The following is a 16766-nucleotide window of genomic DNA, read 5'->3' on the forward strand; positions in this document are numbered from 1 at the left end:
TAGGTAGGTACGTAGGTACGTAGGGGCGAAGGCTGGTGGTGGTCGGTCCGTTGGAGGGCAGAAGGCAAATGCACGATGCGCAGATGCAGGACGCAAGACGTAACAATGAAAAGAAAAGCATGTGAAAATTGCACATTGTTACGGATACACGGTTCTGCTTACATAAAGGTAACTGCCCTCCGGTACAGGTTCGTACTCGTTTTCGCTTTCGTAATTACAGCAATCAATATCTCGAACGATTTTTGAAGTTGATATCTAAAGAATCAAACAATTGTCAATGAGGTTTTCTCATTCTCAATTCCTGGTGTTTGTACAGTAGATAGATGATGGCTGCCTTCTACTAGTCTGTAGAATACAGATTACTTTTGACTGGATGACAGACGAGTGTGAGTGGTGACGGCAACAACATCGAGTACTTTCCGCTACCAACCAAGTTTGACCTTGACCTTATCAGCAACTATGACCATCTGCCTAATTTCTAACAAACTCGTCTTTCTTTCCTCGTACATATCCGTACAGCAAACAACGAACGAAGACATGACCTTGGTCAAAGCCACGAGACAGTTACTCGTATCGTATTGTACTTGTACTTGTAGGTAGACAAGGGGGTCCCTGCATCTCTCCAGAACCTCCTAGTGTCCCTTTTAACCTTTGAGTTTTTGATCCTCTTTGTTTTTGGAAACCAATTTTGCCTTTTATTTCCTAACCCGTCTTTTTCACATGTCAACAACAATATACCACAGTATGTACTGTTCTCTCTTGTCTGTCATCTCAACTTCAATGCTTCGGTTCCGTCCTATCCTTTTTGCCGCTGTCTTCCTTCATCGTCAGCCATGGCACACGCTTCGTATTTCCGGAACCTGCCAATAATGCATGATTTTGGATCTCTAGCAATACCAAACTATGTACGGATAGCAGCTCTCAGAACGTTAACACACCAGCTTTCTTTCGGGATAGAGAAAGGCAAAAACGGCTTCTTTCGTCTCTGTCTTGTGCTATTGTATCTACGGACTAAGCCATGCCTTGCCGCCCACTAGACAATCCGATATTGTAATAAACCTCTTTCCTGAAACTGAAAGGAAGTCATATTTCGTTCCGAGCCTAGGCACATCAACCCGATGCGATACTTCGTAACCCCCGTGTCCCGTCTTCCCCGAACATCGTAACGATCACTTTCTTCACGCCACCCTGAAGAAATCACCCGAGATCGTTTTTCCATGTGCCAGAAATGAGACAAGAACAAAACTGCCGGCATTGACATTTTTTGTGATATGCTAACGGGTGTCATCAGTGTCAGGCACCTTCTTTTTTCTCTCCTTTTTCTCAAGGAAACAATCATCTCGCACATCAGATGTGACGGACAGGCAAATGCCTGCAACAAGATGTAACAGATAAGGCCCCCCCGGCAAGCATGTGAAATTGTAGAAGTCGGCCCCAGGATCGCGCCATGTATGCCTGATCAACAACCCTCGTAAGGTGTCAGTCAAACATGTGTTATTATTATTGATTGACAACCTTTGACCTTCTCCGTATCGAGTGCATACAGTACCGGAGAGAGAACCTTATCATTGACACTCAAACTGACATGTGACAATTGAGATGAGTCGCCATTTTTACACATTTACTCGTACATAGCAAGGTGAGTGGTGGCTCTCTACATTCCTCCTACATTATTTGATAACACGTGCAGCTCATGAATACCTAGAAACACATGTTTATCCCATGCATTGTTGTTGGGACACCATCATGCTACTTATTACCGCGACTCCTCAAAGCCCACTCATCGGACGATCATCAATCTGTGGCGATCCAGGTCAAAGCCAAACTCCACTCGAGCCTCCATTGCACATGTCAGTCGATCGCAGCACCACGGATATTGAGACTATTGCATGAGGCGATAACACAAACACAGGAGAAGCTGACGAGGAAAGGTTGTAATTAATCTAGGTAGCCATGCTTGCTGCCAACTTGTGGTAATTATGTTGTCATGTTGTCGTGCCATTTGGCTCTCGCTCGTCAGTCCACTTTGATAAAGGGACAATCTCCTGTACCTCGCAACGCCCCAACGCCACGTTTGTGTGACTTGTCCAGCATCCAGCACCCAAAACCACCAGGATCCAGCCCATTTTCAATCTCCTTTGGCAATCCGCGCCTGTTGTGTGACTCTCAACATGCACATCCGTATCGACAACCCTGCGCCATTGAATCGCAACTCTTGGTCGATCGAGGTAGGTAATTTTCCAACCACCCCAACACCACCTCCTCACCACGCAAGTAACCCATCCGTCACTCCTGCTGAATCTTGTCGAACCCAATCGGCACAGTCCAACCGTGATTACGGCAGGCGCGGATGTAGGCTTGAATGGCCTCTCCGATGGCGTAAGTGTTGTGTTGACCCTTGCGCAATGTCGCCAGTCTGGCAGGTCGTTCTTCATCGCAAATAGACATACGCACCTGAAGCAGAAGGCTCTCAATGTTCTGGGCTACCGTCCATCCATTATTGGTCAAGACTTCCATGCACATCGCTCCTCCATCAGTGACGTTGCCACCTCCGCCCTGCGCGAATGAGAGAAGTCGAGGCTTGACCACGCGGATGAAAGGCGGACTAAATGGGAATTGGTTCGAGAATCGCATCTCTAGAACAATGGACGTGAGGCCGCTTGCTTTCATATCCTTGGCCAGAGGTAAGGTGGATGGGAAGCTGTGCAGTTCCACAAGCCATTGATACATGTTGCTCACCATATTCCGATCAATATACCAACCCAAAGTTGCCAGTGGCGTTTTGTCTTGCACCGACAGCGCTTCCTGAAGGCACCGCACCAGTGCCTTGATAGAGCTACTGGTAGCGTCTTGAGGCAAGCCCAAGAGCTTGATGTCCGACACATCGAGCGTTCCAGGTTTGAAATCGGTTCCAGCGAGCATGTCCACCGCTTGTGCCAACGTCACGTCCGCTGTCTCTGACGATTTTGTTTCATGTTTGCCATCAATGTCTTGAGCCAAGAAGGCCAGGTCCAGCGCGTCAGAGATGACACTCTCGGCATCATCCTCTTGACGTTCAGCAGTCGCTTGATCAGTATTCACAACGCTTTTGCTCCGCTTGCCTGATTCAGTTCTTGCCACTTGCACGGCGTCGTAACTTCTGCGTGATTTCGATATGGCTGCCAACGGAATAGTGATGGGTAGGCCTTTGACACCGAAAGCCTGGTAGGTAGGATCTTGCTCATAAACTTCCTTGCAATCGACTGTCTTGACTTTAATCGCGCCACCCGCCGAAGTCGCAGGTGGGCCTGATGCTTCCACGAACAGATATCGAGTCTGAATCCAGTCGAGCTTGGAAATCACGTAATGTGGAGAGCTTGATACGAACATGCGAGGATCGTTGACAACTTCGTTCAACGACAATGCATTCGAGATCTTGAGCATCGAGGGTTTCCATTCGTGATGAGATGTTCCCACTGAACGCAAAGCAGTTTGGCTGTAACCAAGGCTGATCTCTGCCCGTGGGGACAAATAGACTCCATTCCCATAAGATCGACCGTGGGCTACTTCATCAGAACGAAGTCCCTGCCGGACAATGGAGTGCCAATTTGCCAAGCGGCTTCCGTGCCATGCGAAGAGTGTGGGATATTGGGACCCTGCTGGTCGTGATCGGCTTTGGACGGCGTCGTTGAATCGCTGCTCTTTGTCAGGGGCACCTTGAGCAAATCGAAATTGGATGTACCCTTCCATGCCTCCCACGAGATCTTCTGTGCCTGCGCTGCCAATATCGCATTTATCATTTTGTGATCCTCCAACACGGAGAATACAAGATCGGTTCGAAGCCACCACCCAACGTAGCAGAGTCAGTGAGCTTTTCGAGATTCTCTGCCACGACTCGAGGCTAGCATCACGGTAAGATTTCAGGCGTGTAAACATCTCTCCTACCCTAGGGAGAGTGCTCAGTAACGTAACAATTGCTTGCTGCTGTTGGGTTTGAGTCAAATCATCGAGACTCCTGTCGTAGATATAGCAATCGACCTTCACGCTCTTTCCTGATCCACCTTGCGATGCTCTATCTGCCTCATTTGGGTCCACAAATACTGCCTGCTCGAGGTCGACTGAATGAGGCATAATTTCTCTCACCCGATGATGTGCAAGGGTGCCTCTGCCTTGGGTTATTGTGACTATCCAGTCTCCTGGTTTCAGAGTTTGAGAAAGCACAATGTCTTGGTCCACATTGTCGAGTCGTTGCTCCGTGACGTGCCACGTACAGCCAAAAGGTTTCTCGGATCTAGCCGGAGGACTGCCGTTCTTATCTGATTGCGGAAGTGCTGGCTGGGTGGTTGCTGTAGCTGGTGGCGGAGCATGTGCAGGGTCATCAGGTAGTAGTGGTACCATGAGATTCAACCCAAGAGGTAATTCTTTGACTCGACCGGCACTTGCTGCAATATAGCAGAAACTGACGAGCAGGTCCACAACGTAGGGTTGAGAACGAATCTCCCATTCCAAACTTGGACCAAATCCAAGGTTCATGTACTGATATAGACACAAAGGCTTCGAGCAGACATATGGTTTCAACGCTTCAAAGGAGTTGTCCACACGCGAGTGACATACCAAGCAAAATTCGGTGCATCTGACAAAATGTCTGAGCACGAATTGCATGGCGATTAACGGCAGAGAGGCTTTCTCGAGGGGCACCTCGGCCATATGATCGGCCATGACAATTGTCGGAAGTTGCGTGCCATTCAAAGCGTTGTCATCACATTGATAGTCTTTCAAACTCTCAATTGAGGTCTCGTTGGTACACACAGCTCTCGCTTCCACCATCTTTTCAGCACCTAGCCAGCTGAGATTGTAAAGATGTCGTGCCTTGACGATGTTGAAAAATCTCTCCTTCAGGAGCTGAATGAGTGGCTTGCCAATAAAGAGGGGCTCCCAGGGTTTGCATGAATCCGCCGGTCGGTTTTCCTTGGAGGTCATGCTGCCAGAGAATAATGCATGGGCATCTTCCAACGTTGGCTTGTAGTTCTCACAGAGACCGACCTGCATGTCCACTCTTCCAACAAAGTCGTCTAGGTCTGCGATATGGCGGGCTTCGTAGTAACCTGCGGCGTACTGAATGAGGAGAATAAGGTATTGTCTTCGCCGCAGACCCCATGCTTGCATTGCCTCATCCGACAGACCCAGCTTTGAAACGCGAATGGATGCGCTTATTATCTCTAAACTAGCCAGATCCCCGAAAATGCCCACACGAAAGCCTGAGTCTTTGAGTGCTTTGAGGTCAGTTTGTATCTTTCCCATGTAAACTTTTGAAGTTCTTGATGATCTCCTCAAAGCAGATGAACCGTGATTTGGAGCTGCGCTTTTGAGCTGTTGTAAATCTGCAAGTCCAAAGGTGTCATCGTCGGAATCGTAGTCAAACTCGAAATCGTCGTCACACGCGTCTTCGACCGAGGTTTCAAGGCTGTTTGCCAGCTCACCCTCTTCAAGGGCAAGTGTCAATCGTTGACTAACTTCTAGAAGGATCTGAGAGAGAGATTTGCCTTGCGTCTCGGCTCCAACACTCTGTAATGTTTGGGGTATGACTGGATCAGTGAGGTCATCATCGGTGAAAAGCATGAACGAGTTGTCGTGAGGATAGTCATCAAGGTTAGTGGCGCAGGCTTGGATGCTCACTCTCGAGATCGGATATGACCCTGGGCAGCAGTAGATGAAACTCACAACACCTTCATCCGGTGTATGCACTCCCTCGATATGCCCTATCGAAGGAACACTGGCTGCGGCCAGTTCCTGGAGGAACTTCCGCCGACCCATTGCAATCTTTTGAATCTTCCTGAATCAAATCTGGCGTGATGGGTGACGTTATTTTGAACGAGAGATGAGATTTCGGCGCAAGGAAAAGGCAGGGCGCGGCTGTATCAGCACGGAAAAGGGATTGTCGTGGAGAAATCACGAATGCGAAGTTGAAACTGGTGCTTGAAGGTGTAGAGGGGCTTTGGATGGAAAGGAAGTTGAAGACGAGTGGGATAGGAAAGAACTGGAAATATACGATAGGGAAGACTCGAGGGAATGGCAGCGAAAGTGAATGACTGCGAGATACCTCCAAGGGAACGAAGAGTAAAAGGGCTTTCAAAGTCCAAGGATCTGAATGAACGGTGAATAAAGGCGAAAGAGGGTTTTTTTTAGATCTCACAATGCAATTCTGATGCTGCTGCTAGTAATCGCAGGGATTGCACTCTTCCTACTTAGTACCTGCAAAAAGGTACGAGGACAAGGATACGCTTGTCGCAACAACGCGGAATGAACGAGGAACATTGCTCCATACGCTCATCTGTCACTGTTACTGTTTAAGGTAGAGAAGACGCCAGTGGTCTCAAAAACACAGCCTTAACAAAGATCGTTGAGTTGATTGTCTCCAATGAGGAATAGTAAAATCAGAATCCAGATTAATTAATTCACTAAGAATACCTGAAATACCCATCAATCGGATAACATTCCTCAACAGGTCGTTACTGCCTGCTGTCAGTGAAAATACTCCGTATTAAGTGGTCATCGCCTAATTGAAGAGTTTATTATGGGCACTCGCCCCTAATCTTTTTGGCTCTCTGCCATTCCGAACAACCTCTATTGGCAACCTGCTCTATTAGCCTTGGCAGCCCTAACTGAATCCCCTTGTCAGCAATGAGGCCATGCAGACCATCGATACTTTGGCCATTGAAGAGGGATAGATGCTTCAAATGCGAGCCCATCCTTTTCTACACGCAGGACTCAGTGGAATTTCCGCAGAGGGGAGCTCCTGAGTCGAGCTGAGAGTGGTTCACGAGGCACAACGATCGCAACATGCTCCCTGCGCGGGTCACACCTCCAGCAATCTGCTTTCTTCTTGTCCTGCCCAGCCACTTAGCCCGGATCCATCATGCCCTAACTCAAGTCCTGTTTCTCCGCATAGGACTTTCATAGCCATTCTCCATTGTGCTGGACAACTCAGTGAGTGATCTGTCAAGGTGGTAGAATATTCCGGGGGATAGTCGGAAAGGTAGGCGTAGGAAAAGGCTCACTCTGGGAGGAGCGGATATAATATATACCTGAGCGCAGGAGTTTTCTTTTTCAAGCCGGTTGGGTGAGCATACCCGCCCAGAGAAGAGTGTGGCCATCGACCACGAACTGGGCCGGAACAGGATTGGATGCCTTACAAGACCGTCAGAAACCCCCGAGTATTCACATGCTGCTTCCAACACTTACCATTGAAAGCAAGGTGGCTTGGCCGATATTCATATGTCTCCCGATCCATGCAAGGCATTTCGACATGTGTGCCTGTACGGGCGCTGGCACCACCGACACCTTTGTGGCCACATACAGTGGGTGCATAAGTAATAAGCCGCCAAACGGTCGCCCAGGCTCTTGGAATTCTCGAGGGCCCGATATAACACTTTTTGGATCCCTCAATAAGAGATATGGAATGGATGAAAGCATTTTTCCTGTCAGTTTCTGAGCTTCGGCATGCTCTTCTTTGTGTGTATCTCCGTCGTGCAGCAACAACGAACATCGAACAATAAACTCGAGTGCGATCAGACGAGCTTTGTAACACGTATTCCACACAGCAGCCACGTAGGCTATGAAAGTCAGTTTCCCTCCCTGAGTAACTGGGTGTCGGAGGATCTGCTTACGATCAAAATAGCCGTCAACCGGTCCAGGCCAAAATATAGAATCATCCGATACATCATCGCAGCAGCTCCAAAAGCCGATTGATGTTGGCTTCCATTCTCTCAGTTGGCTGTCCTGCCATCTCGAGAGATCTGCATTTATGTCAAGTGCAGCGGCTTTAAGAAATTGGATGTCATCGCAGTGGGTCAAAGTGCACGTAACGAGGGCCTCGATTCTCGATATAAGTGGCCGCATTTTGACAAAGATGGAATCGAGACTTTGAACAAAAGGACTCAATGCTGGGGCACCGAGGATACCCTGGAGGGCTTCAGGTTGCTACGGCTTGATGAGCAAGTAAGCATCCACGGAAAGGACTTACCTACCTTTGTAGGAACGCCTATCAATTGTGGATCCGCAACTTGAAATACTTTCACTCCGTTGACCAAATCCAGTCGAGATTCTCCAGTACTCAAAATTGCCGATACTCCTCTGATATGGGCTCCATGTTTACCATGATCAGATTCTGTGGCGGAGATCATCTGTAGAGCAGACACGGTCAGCGGTATGAGCCGTCCCGGATATCTTTCGAGATCTCACAAGATCGTCAGGGCCACAACATACCTCGTACAAGCCAAGAAGCACAGCAGTCATAAATGATTCAATCGTTGATGACGTTGAGGGATTTGAAATAGTTCTCTGGAAGGAATGTAGGAGCCGAGAATAGAGTAATCGCGTCCTTTCCAGAAGAGATGGACTGTTCGACTTTTTGCCCAAGTTTGCTAGTGCCACAATCTTAGCAGCCTGTGAAACTTCAGACTGGGGCCCCGCATGAAATAGCAGAGTCTGCAGCCCATCGAGGTATCCTCTGGATAGAGATCGATCGGCCGAAGAAACGCAGTAGTCTACGAAGAAGGTCTGAAGTGCATGCTTGTCAATCTGCTCTTCGTCGTATTGTGAGTCTGGTGAGATGGCGTCCGAGGCCTCACTAGGATTCTTTGTACTGTCGGAACTATTGTACTGCTCCTCGGAGGTTGCAACAGAACCCGCCTGATATTGGTAAGAGCCCTCGTATGGCCGAAAGATGAGGTCTGCATCATCCTTGTATCCCGAACAGTGAAGTCCCGCTTGTTTGCATCGTTCACACACCTGTATGAGACTGTTAACAACACAAGAGACATCGAAGAGTATGAAATAAATAATACGCCCAAATTCCGGCGCTGCGGTTGGCCTCGAACCAGGAGCTTCAAGGGAGCGAAGAGCCACCTACGCCGCCACGATCCTACGATCTTCCAATTTTCCGCACAGAGCACGAAAACGAGGAAGAGAGAGGAGATCTGATGAACTTACTGGCCGAGCCTCGTCACACTACCAGATCCAAAAACTTTAGCATGAACTCCCCTCACAGCACGAGTCAGGCAACCAACCTTTTTGCGTCGTCGCTTGCAGGTTTCACAACCTCGCGAAACCCCATTATTGACCATATCTCCGCCGAATCAGGTCAGAGGGGATCGTCCTACCGAATCTGGAGAGTGGAGTATTGAAAATGCTGGAAAGCGTGGTGTGAAGGTCAGGAATCAAAAGGTCCAGACGATCGCGCACAGCTATGCGTGGCAATGCAGGACCGCGGGGCTGTAGGGCGTCGGATCAGGAGAACAGTGAGCTTAGGCAACGAACGTACACCTTGCAAGATGCAAATACCACGGCCATTCTAGGCTAGCTTACCGCACTGTTGAGACTATCGTGCAATATTGCATGGCTGATAAATGTTTGATGATAAAAACCCGTCTTCGCCGCCCCAGATACCTGGATCAACCGCCAGGCCTGTTTAGGGAAGGCTGTCATTTTATTTCGTTTTAGGTTAGCTTAGCGCGTTGAAGCACTAAATACTCTTTAGGTTAGCTTACCGCCGCTGGGAAGTACTAGACAACTTTTGATTAGCTTTGCGCGCGAGCATGAGATATGATTGGCTCTATTTTGAGGAATGAATACGTCTTGAATATGGAGATACGAACACTCCGTACTTGGGCTTCAATTTTTGATACCTCCTTTCGCCTTTCGCCTTTCGCCTTCAACATGCAATGATTTCGGCTTCGGGCCTATCGTCGCTTTTAAACTCCTTTCTCCGAACCATATGACTATGGAATCATTGTCATGGATCCCGACGGATTTGATCAACACTGTAGTATTGGTTCCAAAGGGGGGCGAATTGAAAGGAAGGCAACCGTATCTGCCATGGCTATAAATACATTCAGCCTCGCCTTCATGACCATTTTCTCTTTTTACCGAACAGACCATCGATCACCATTTTACACTTGTCCAGCAGAACTCACTGAATCTTCTTGGCTTTGGTGACTCTTCGTACCAACATATCTTCACTGCCACAAAAATGGCCAACCACATTCAGAACATCGCCATAGTCGGAGCAGGTGGTAGTCTTGGAAGCGAGATACTGGCAGCAATTTTGGCCGAGGCACCCTCTATCGGTTTCAAGGTCAAAATCATCACCCGACCAGGCTCAAGCATCCTCACATCCACCCACGCAAACAACCCACGCGTCAGTTTCGCGGTCGGCAACTATGGCGACCACTCCTTCCTTTTGGAGGCACTTGCCGGCCAGGAGGCACTCGTTATCGCCCTGGGGTTCGCGGTGTGTCATCAGTACCAACCTCTGCTCATCAACGCCGCCGCGGAAGCCAAGGTGCAATACGTCTTGCCGACGGAATTTGGCAGTGACACCACCAACCCCAAGATCATCGAGCATCACCCTTCGGCCGACAAAAAGGCTGCCGCCAGAAAATTGGTGGAGGATCTCGGTGTCAGCAGCTGGATCGCCATAATGTGCAGTTCGTGGTACGACTGGAACACCAAAGGCGGATACTTTGGCATCAACGTCAAAGCGAAAAAGGCCGTCCTTTTCGACGACGGCGAGCAAAAGACCAATCTGAGCACGCTTCCTTTTGCGGCACTCGCCACGGCGAAGGTCCTCAGTCTGCCAAAGACGGCCCCCGAGGGAAATGGACCGTCCTTGGAGTCGTACAGAAACAGGCCCGTCTTTGTCAGTTGCTTCCGTGTCAACCAAAAGGACATGCTGGCGTCGATTCAAAAGGTCGTCGGAGCGGATGGGTGGGAAATCAGCTACAAGCCAACCCAGACTCACTACCTCGAGGGTAAAGAGCGGCTCGGAAAGGGTGACTTCATGGGGGTCATGAATTTACTCGGTGCCAGCCAATTCATGGAGGGTGTAGGCACTTCGTTCAGTGGTCCCCAGGCAAACGAAGCCCTAGGTTTGCCTGTGGTAGATTTTGATGCTACAAACAAGCAAATTGTTGAGGAGATCATGGCTGGTGATAAATGATTGAGACGAGATGTATGTAAGGAGTTCAATCATAAGTCTAGAAGCCCCAAGTACCACGATTATACCTAAATTCTCCTCAACAAAAACCACCTTGATCGGACCTATCACGTCAAATTGTACCCTTTTCTCGAGTGACTTAGGGGCTAGGCGTATCCTTGGAAATTTAGCTGCTTGATGGACTGACCGGGAGTCTTCTACCGTTTTCTGTGATTAATAAAAGTATTATAAGTCAATCTTCCAGGATACAAAAGATCATACTCAACGGGTCAGGATAAGTGTAAAAGAATCCAGGGGCTGTCTTGCCTTGGAGCCTCGAGACTGCTTTTTTCGTTCACTGCTGTCTTGGTATGCGAGGTGGTGGAGACACAATGATGAAATTGAGAGGGTCTTGCTGTCTCATCCGTCTCCATTCTATCTTTCACTACCTAGGTGTTTCATGCCTCAAGTTGAATATACTCTTCTGTCAGACCCATGAACCCATGAAACCTGCGCGTAGGGTCGTACTTGCGCCGGATGGCCGCGAGACGCTTGAAGTTCTCTGGCGCCATGAACCTCGCGGGCCTCCGCAGGAGGTTTTCATCCGACAATTGCGAGCCCACTCCGATATCTGCCACGGAGGCAATGCCCTCGGTGATGATTTTGGCCCATTTCTCGTGCTCCGCCGTATCCCTGTAGAACGCGAAATAGGTGATGTACACTTTTCCTTCCAGAGAGAAAGCCATGTCGGGTAACTTGTGGTCTTTGCGGTTCCAGTAAAGCAAATATAGGTGAGAAGGTGCAGGACCCAAGGCTGCGATCATCTCATGCAATTGCGGCAGTATGGTACGAACTGGTGCGTCCATCCACGTGTTGTCGGCCACAATTTCGGGGTGGCCAACTTCGAGGATACCGGCTACCGTGTCCAATAGGACAGCGAGATCCACGTCACGAAAGAGATCTGCCTTCAACGCTTTCGACAAGATTGGCAGGCGATGTACAGTATCCAATGCTGAACGCGCCTCGGCGCGGGTCGTTGCCAGAGTGTCCGCGCGCACAAGTGCACTCAGCCCGGGAAACCCTTGTTGGTCATGGCCGATAAACATGGACACTTCGAGATGGCGAGGGAAGGAGTCTTGGGCGTCGTCGAGAGACGATATCAATTCGTCCAAGTGATCTATCGGAAGCCAGAAGCAGCTGTTCATGATGGCTCTTGGTAGCGGGTGACACCGAAGATGGAATCGGGTGACGACGCCGAAGAATCCGTGTCCGGCGCCTCGTGCTGCCCAGTACAAGTCGGAGTGCTCTTTTTCATCGGCGTGGACCAACGTCCCATCTGGGAGGACCACGTCAATGGCAAGTACATTCTCACAGCCCATACCGTAGAGTCGAGAGTTCCAGCCAAACCCGCCCTGAAGAAGATAGCCTCCGAGGCCGACAGTAGGACAATGGCCGCCTGGGAACATGTAGCCGTGGTCCTTGAGCTTTTCATTCAAGCTGCCGCCAAAAGTCCCAGGGCCAGCAGTGGCGGTTCCAGTATCAGGATCAATAGTGATTTGGTTCAGTCGCGACACATCAATCAGCATGCCTCCATCCCTCAGAAAATTGGCAGTCCAGGAATGGCCACCTGAACGAATGCCGATCTTCATGCGCTTTTGCCAGGCATGCTTGACCGCAGAAATGACATCTCCCTCGGTCATCGGCTGCACAATGACGTCCGGGTAGCGTTCAGGCTTGTGTCCATTCCACACTACTCCATTCCTGACGGCTTCGTACTCGGGGGCCCCCTTTACGAAGGTTGCGCAGCTCAACTCCATGACTCTCAAGTTGGTAGGCAGCTGATCGGGGTCACCGATATTGGGTTGAAAGACAGGCAGCAGCAACAAATAGCGATACAACTCGGGAATTGTGTAAATCTCTTCTGGTCTTTGTCAACGAGTTTGCTTCGGATGACTAGGTCTTTTGCAGAGAGAGCATGTTGATTGACAAGCATGATGTTATATAGTGTGTGTGATTCTGGCCTCGGGGTTAGACTTGGATTTGCAAGCGCTTCGACCGAGAAATAAAAACGCAATGTAGCAAGTATGAATGGGCAATGATGTTGAGCTTCTCAACTGGTCAATACATCGTGACTTACGTTTTAGGTTAGCTTACCGCGCTGTGGGGTGCTTTGTTATACTAAGTTTTAATACGAATGGCCTACGGTCATTTCAAACGAGTAGGGCAAAACACACGTAACGGATATACGTGAGTGCTGCCGTCAATGTCTTCTCTGCCTCGAAAGCGACCCTTGACGTTCGAGCGACCTTGAATCTGACAAATGTGTCTACCATGGACCCAAACGACTCGGAGGCAGTGTTGCACCGACCCCGTTCTCGAAAATATAAGTATCTTGGTGCGTACGAGCGTAGGATCTTGCTGGCTCGAATCCCCCGGGCAGATGCAGTCGTGCTTTGTTTCAACGAGTTTGAATCGTATCGCCAGTTGAGACTATCCTATATACAACAGGAATACTAGCTTTCATCAACATGACAGTGTATCACATAGGTAAGTCTTCCTGGTCAATATTTTGCCTTCTTACCTCATCCATCATTATCAAGGTCTCCGTACCGCTGAGCCATCTATTCTCCGTGGACACCGAGAGTTGTAGCATTGGGCTAGCATCCACTGTCTGGTTGGATACTGACAGTACTCGCGATAGCCCTTTTCAAGTGCAAACCCGATATCGGGCCACAAGAGCTCAGTCGCTTCGCTCAATTCGCCAAAACCATGTTGGGCCAGATTCCAGGAATGTTGGCTGTCGAGTTCGGTGAAGCACTGGAATTCACCAAGCCCTTCACGCATGGATTTGATGTCGGGGCTGTAGTGACATTGAGCAAGCCAGAGGACATTGGAGTGTTTGCAAAGCATCCACTCCACGATGGGTAGGCTACCCTAGACAAGTCCTCCAACATGTTTGATTGTTCACGGCAGCTTCTTCATCCGCGAACTGAATGGAAAGGCTGTTTAAATAGATGCAATCATTGTACTGACCAAATTTCCTAGATTGATGAAGCTGCGGGATGAGTTCTTTGAGGAAGATATGTTACTGCTCGACTTCAAGTTTTAAGCGGAGTTGGAAAATATATTCAACCACAAAGAGCATATGATAGTTAGGCTTCCAACAAACAAATTTCCGGATATCTGACCCTTCTTTCATGTACAGAGTAGAGTTAAATCGATTGTAAATGAGAGGTTCTCCAAGCCGTTTGCTGGGCTTTGAGCGCATTCCCTAGAGCAATCTGTAATGGAAAGCTTCCAAAAGTTTGCTTCAGAGATGCAAAAAGAGGGACGTTAAAAGCGGCGTGGCGTTTGTGATTAGACTGCTGAGGGCCGGGAGTTTTGTCGGAGAAGCCGCCTAAGCCAATTCAATCGAGGGCAACAACTCTTGTCGCATAAGATACGGACACAGGATGGCGTGTTCGTAGTGAGCAAACAATGATATGAGCACTACCTTCACCATCCTATTACCAGGTAATACAGAAAGGTTGAAGCTATTGCTGTTGCTTATTACCTGTACTCTATTGCAGACAGAGCGGGAGCCATCGCGGCGCAGAGAGACAGGATAGAAGGACAATGACATCGACTTGACAATGCTGCTTCATTCACAACGACCTCCAGTCATCTCATAACTTTCCTCGAAAAAATCACCTCTCCTATTCTCCGAGAACATGCCTGCTCGCATAGAGACCGAGACGTCTCAAGCCGATCCAACTGGCACTCTTCTGGCGAAACTCGATCAGCCTACATTTGATGCAGTCGATTTCCTGAATCACAGCCTCCCCGTCCTTAACATCTCGTCCCACTCGCAGGCTCAGAAGACAGCCAAGTCCACCCAGATTCAAAGTGCCTCAGCTGACGCACTGTCGCTACTGTCGTCTATGAATACTGTGAACATTCGCGCCTCCTCCGACTTGACCTCTCTCACGGACGAGATCATTCGCAGTGGGAATCGACTGGCCTACGAGGTGGAAGTCCTTCGTGGGGACGTTAACGGCCTCCATGAGCTCCTAACGGACTCTCTGCGAGAGGACATCAGACAATTTGTTCGGACCACGACGAATACACAGGATCCGGCGGCGGACAGAAACGATCAGACAGAGAAAGAGGAACCAGAGTTTATGTCACAGCTGCGCTTACTGGGCAAGGTCAAAACACGTCTGGAAGCCGTCGTCAGCATTTTTGGCGAAGCCATGAAGTGGCCAGTACCTCCCTCAGAGCTCTCGGTGGCTTCCTCACTGATATCGGTCTCTGCACCCGAATTGGGCATTCAGAGCACGGAGGCCGATGAGAAGGCGTGGGAAGTTCTTAAGGGGATCCGCGCGGATCTTAACGAAATACTCAATGCTGATGGGGGAAGCTATACAAGCCTCGAGGCTGCAGCGCAGAGAGTGGAAGAATTGAGGCAACTGGCCCTGGTATGGAAAGGCACCGGCGAAGAGAAAGTACGAACAAAGTTTGTCGATACATTAGCAAAGTCGGTGGAAGACAGGAGGAAAACACTAGACAGTCGTGGGCTGTCCCGAACTGCACGAACAGATGGCCTACCTCGACCAAATTCAGCCATGGGCAGAAATACCAAGGGGTCGAATGAAGGTGGTGCGGCCGGGTTGTTCAGGAATTTGCAGCGCTTGAAGGATGACTTGTATCTAGAATAATGCTAGTAATTCTGGACAACAAGATTACAACCACTTCTTTTCCGTAAAAGGTAACCCAGCTTTTACTCGGCGCGTTCCCTTGCTGCGAGATTCTTAACACCACGATTTTGCTCAAGAAGGGCTAACCTGTGCAAGTCGCAACGGCAGCCAGGTGATCCATTTTGTTCATGAAATTTTTTTTATCTCGCTTTCAAGCCTCGGAATCTGATCGCCTCGTCTTCGGTGTGCAGAACTAGAGCCTTATGTCGTGAACCCGCCATAAAATGCCATCCGAACCAACCAAATTTCTGCACGCGCTTAAAATCTGAGAGGAGTAAAGAACCATCTGTTCTTTCCGCTGAGGTATCTCTCCTCCAGAGCCTTCTTCACGTTCTTCTTGGCATCTTCTCTCTGAGAAACCTCCTTGAATGTGTCGTTCGAGATGACGCTCTTCAGTCCTTCGAGTTCGAGTGTGTATCGGGTGGGCATGATGTGGTTGTAGTTGATCATCTTAATGAATGGCTTGACCTTTGATCGCTTCTCGACTCGCTTCTTGCCCATGCGGCGGGTGACTTTTGAAGGGTAGCGCTCAATGCCGGCAACAAGGGCGTAGGAAAAGGGATGTTGCTTGGTTCCTTGGTCGACTGGCTGAATAATGACGACCTGCGTACTAAATCAGTATCTCTGCCCACCATGTCCCGCTCGAAGTTGCTCATCCAGAGTCCCACGGCTGCTTTAGAACGTACCTTCTTTCCGGCGTATCGGCCTCGAGTAATGATGGCCACACGGCCGACCTTGAGAACTATTGTTATGATATCAGTAAGGAGGTCTTTGAGAACGTAAAGCGTAAGCAACTTACACTTCATCTTGAGGTCAGAGGGGGCGTGGTGTCGTTGTCGGGAAGTGTCGAATTCGGTGGTCGCAACGAAGTTGACGATGGACTACCAACTGCATCGGGTTGAAAAGTTCTTGTGTGGGCTTGGCAGAGAATCGAGCACGACTTATGTAAGCGAGGCCGCATGTTGATTGACTAGGCTCGAAATGATAGTCCCTGTTCACGTGACAGGGACTAGTCCACTTTCGGAACCGTCAACAAACCATTGCTTCATCGCCGCCTAAAGAACTCGTGTCGACCT

General features: G+C 49.3%; 5 protein-coding genes across 5 annotated transcripts; 2 read left to right on the plus strand and 3 right to left on the minus strand.

Moving 5' to 3' along the window:
* Window positions 1–1898: 1898 nt before the first annotated feature.
* PV06_02410 (uncharacterized protein) lies at window positions 1899–6100 on the minus strand. Its single transcript, XM_016403091.1, has one exon. The coding sequence runs from the start codon at window positions 5791–5793 to the stop codon at window positions 2287–2289; it is 3507 nt and encodes a 1168-aa protein (XP_016266988.1). The 5' UTR covers window positions 5794–6100; the 3' UTR covers window positions 1899–2286.
* Window positions 6101–6518: 418 nt separating this feature from the next.
* Window positions 6519–9369, minus strand: PV06_02411 (uncharacterized protein). The gene is made up of 7 exons (XM_016403092.1): window positions 9048–9369; window positions 8971–8988; window positions 8245–8769; window positions 8007–8162; window positions 7647–7959; window positions 7222–7592; window positions 6519–7167 (listed from the first exon to the last, which is right to left on the minus strand). The coding sequence occupies exons 1-7, from the start codon at window positions 9102–9104 to the stop codon at window positions 7087–7089; spliced, it is 1521 nt and encodes a 506-aa protein (XP_016266989.1). The 5' UTR covers window positions 9105–9369; the 3' UTR covers window positions 6519–7086.
* A 4113-nt stretch (window positions 9370–13482) lies between these two features.
* Window positions 13483–14063, plus strand: PV06_02412 (uncharacterized protein; the record flags this gene model as incomplete). The annotated part of the gene is made up of 3 exons (XM_016403093.1): window positions 13483–13501; window positions 13656–13878; window positions 14000–14063. The coding sequence occupies 3 exons, from the start codon at window positions 13483–13485 to the stop codon at window positions 14061–14063; spliced, it is 306 nt and encodes a 101-aa protein (XP_016266990.1).
* A 312-nt stretch (window positions 14064–14375) lies between these two features.
* On the plus strand, window positions 14376–15651 carry PV06_02413 (uncharacterized protein; the record flags this gene model as incomplete). The annotated part of the gene is made up of 1 exon (XM_016403094.1): window positions 14376–15651. The coding sequence occupies exon 1, from the start codon at window positions 14665–14667 to the stop codon at window positions 15649–15651; it is 987 nt and encodes a 328-aa protein (XP_016266991.1). The 5' UTR covers window positions 14376–14664.
* PV06_02414 (uncharacterized protein) lies at window positions 15577–16570 on the minus strand. The gene is made up of 3 exons (XM_016403095.1): window positions 16490–16570; window positions 16377–16432; window positions 15577–16293 (listed from the first exon to the last, which is right to left on the minus strand). The coding sequence occupies exons 1-3, from the start codon at window positions 16494–16496 to the stop codon at window positions 15949–15951; spliced, it is 408 nt and encodes a 135-aa protein (XP_016266992.1). The 5' UTR covers window positions 16497–16570; the 3' UTR covers window positions 15577–15948.
* Window positions 16571–16766: the final 196 nt, after the last annotated feature.

This window comes from Exophiala oligosperma (assembly GCF_000835515.1).
Source record: "Exophiala oligosperma strain CBS 72588 unplaced genomic scaffold supercont1.2, whole genome shotgun sequence".
NCBI classification, from domain to species: domain Eukaryota; kingdom Fungi; phylum Ascomycota; class Eurotiomycetes; order Chaetothyriales; family Herpotrichiellaceae; genus Exophiala; species Exophiala oligosperma.

What these genes read in the sequence shown, in the direction of transcription:
- PV06_02410 (XM_016403091.1), bottom strand. Translation starts at nt 5,793, where the DNA reads ATGGGTCGGCGGAAGTTCCTCCAGGAACTGGCCGCAGCCAGTGTTCCT.
- PV06_02411 (XM_016403092.1), bottom strand. Translation starts at nt 9,104, where the DNA reads ATGGTCAATAATGGGGTTTCGCGAGGTTGTGAAACCTGCAAGCGACGA. An exon ending in TGCTTCTTGGCTTGTACGAG is followed by an intron (nt 8,163 to 8,244) that starts GTATGTTGTGGC and finishes TCTGCTCTACAG; the next exon opens with ATGATCTCCGCCACAGAATC. An exon ending in AAGCCACCTTGCTTTCAATG is followed by an intron (nt 7,168 to 7,221) that starts GTAAGTGTTGGA and finishes CGGTCTTGTAAG; the next exon opens with GCATCCAATCCTGTTCCGGC.
- PV06_02414 (XM_016403095.1), bottom strand. An exon ending in GCCGATACGCCGGAAAGAAG is followed by an intron (nt 16,294 to 16,376) that starts GTACGTTCTAAA and finishes TTTAGTACGCAG; the next exon opens with GTCGTCATTATTCAGCCAGT.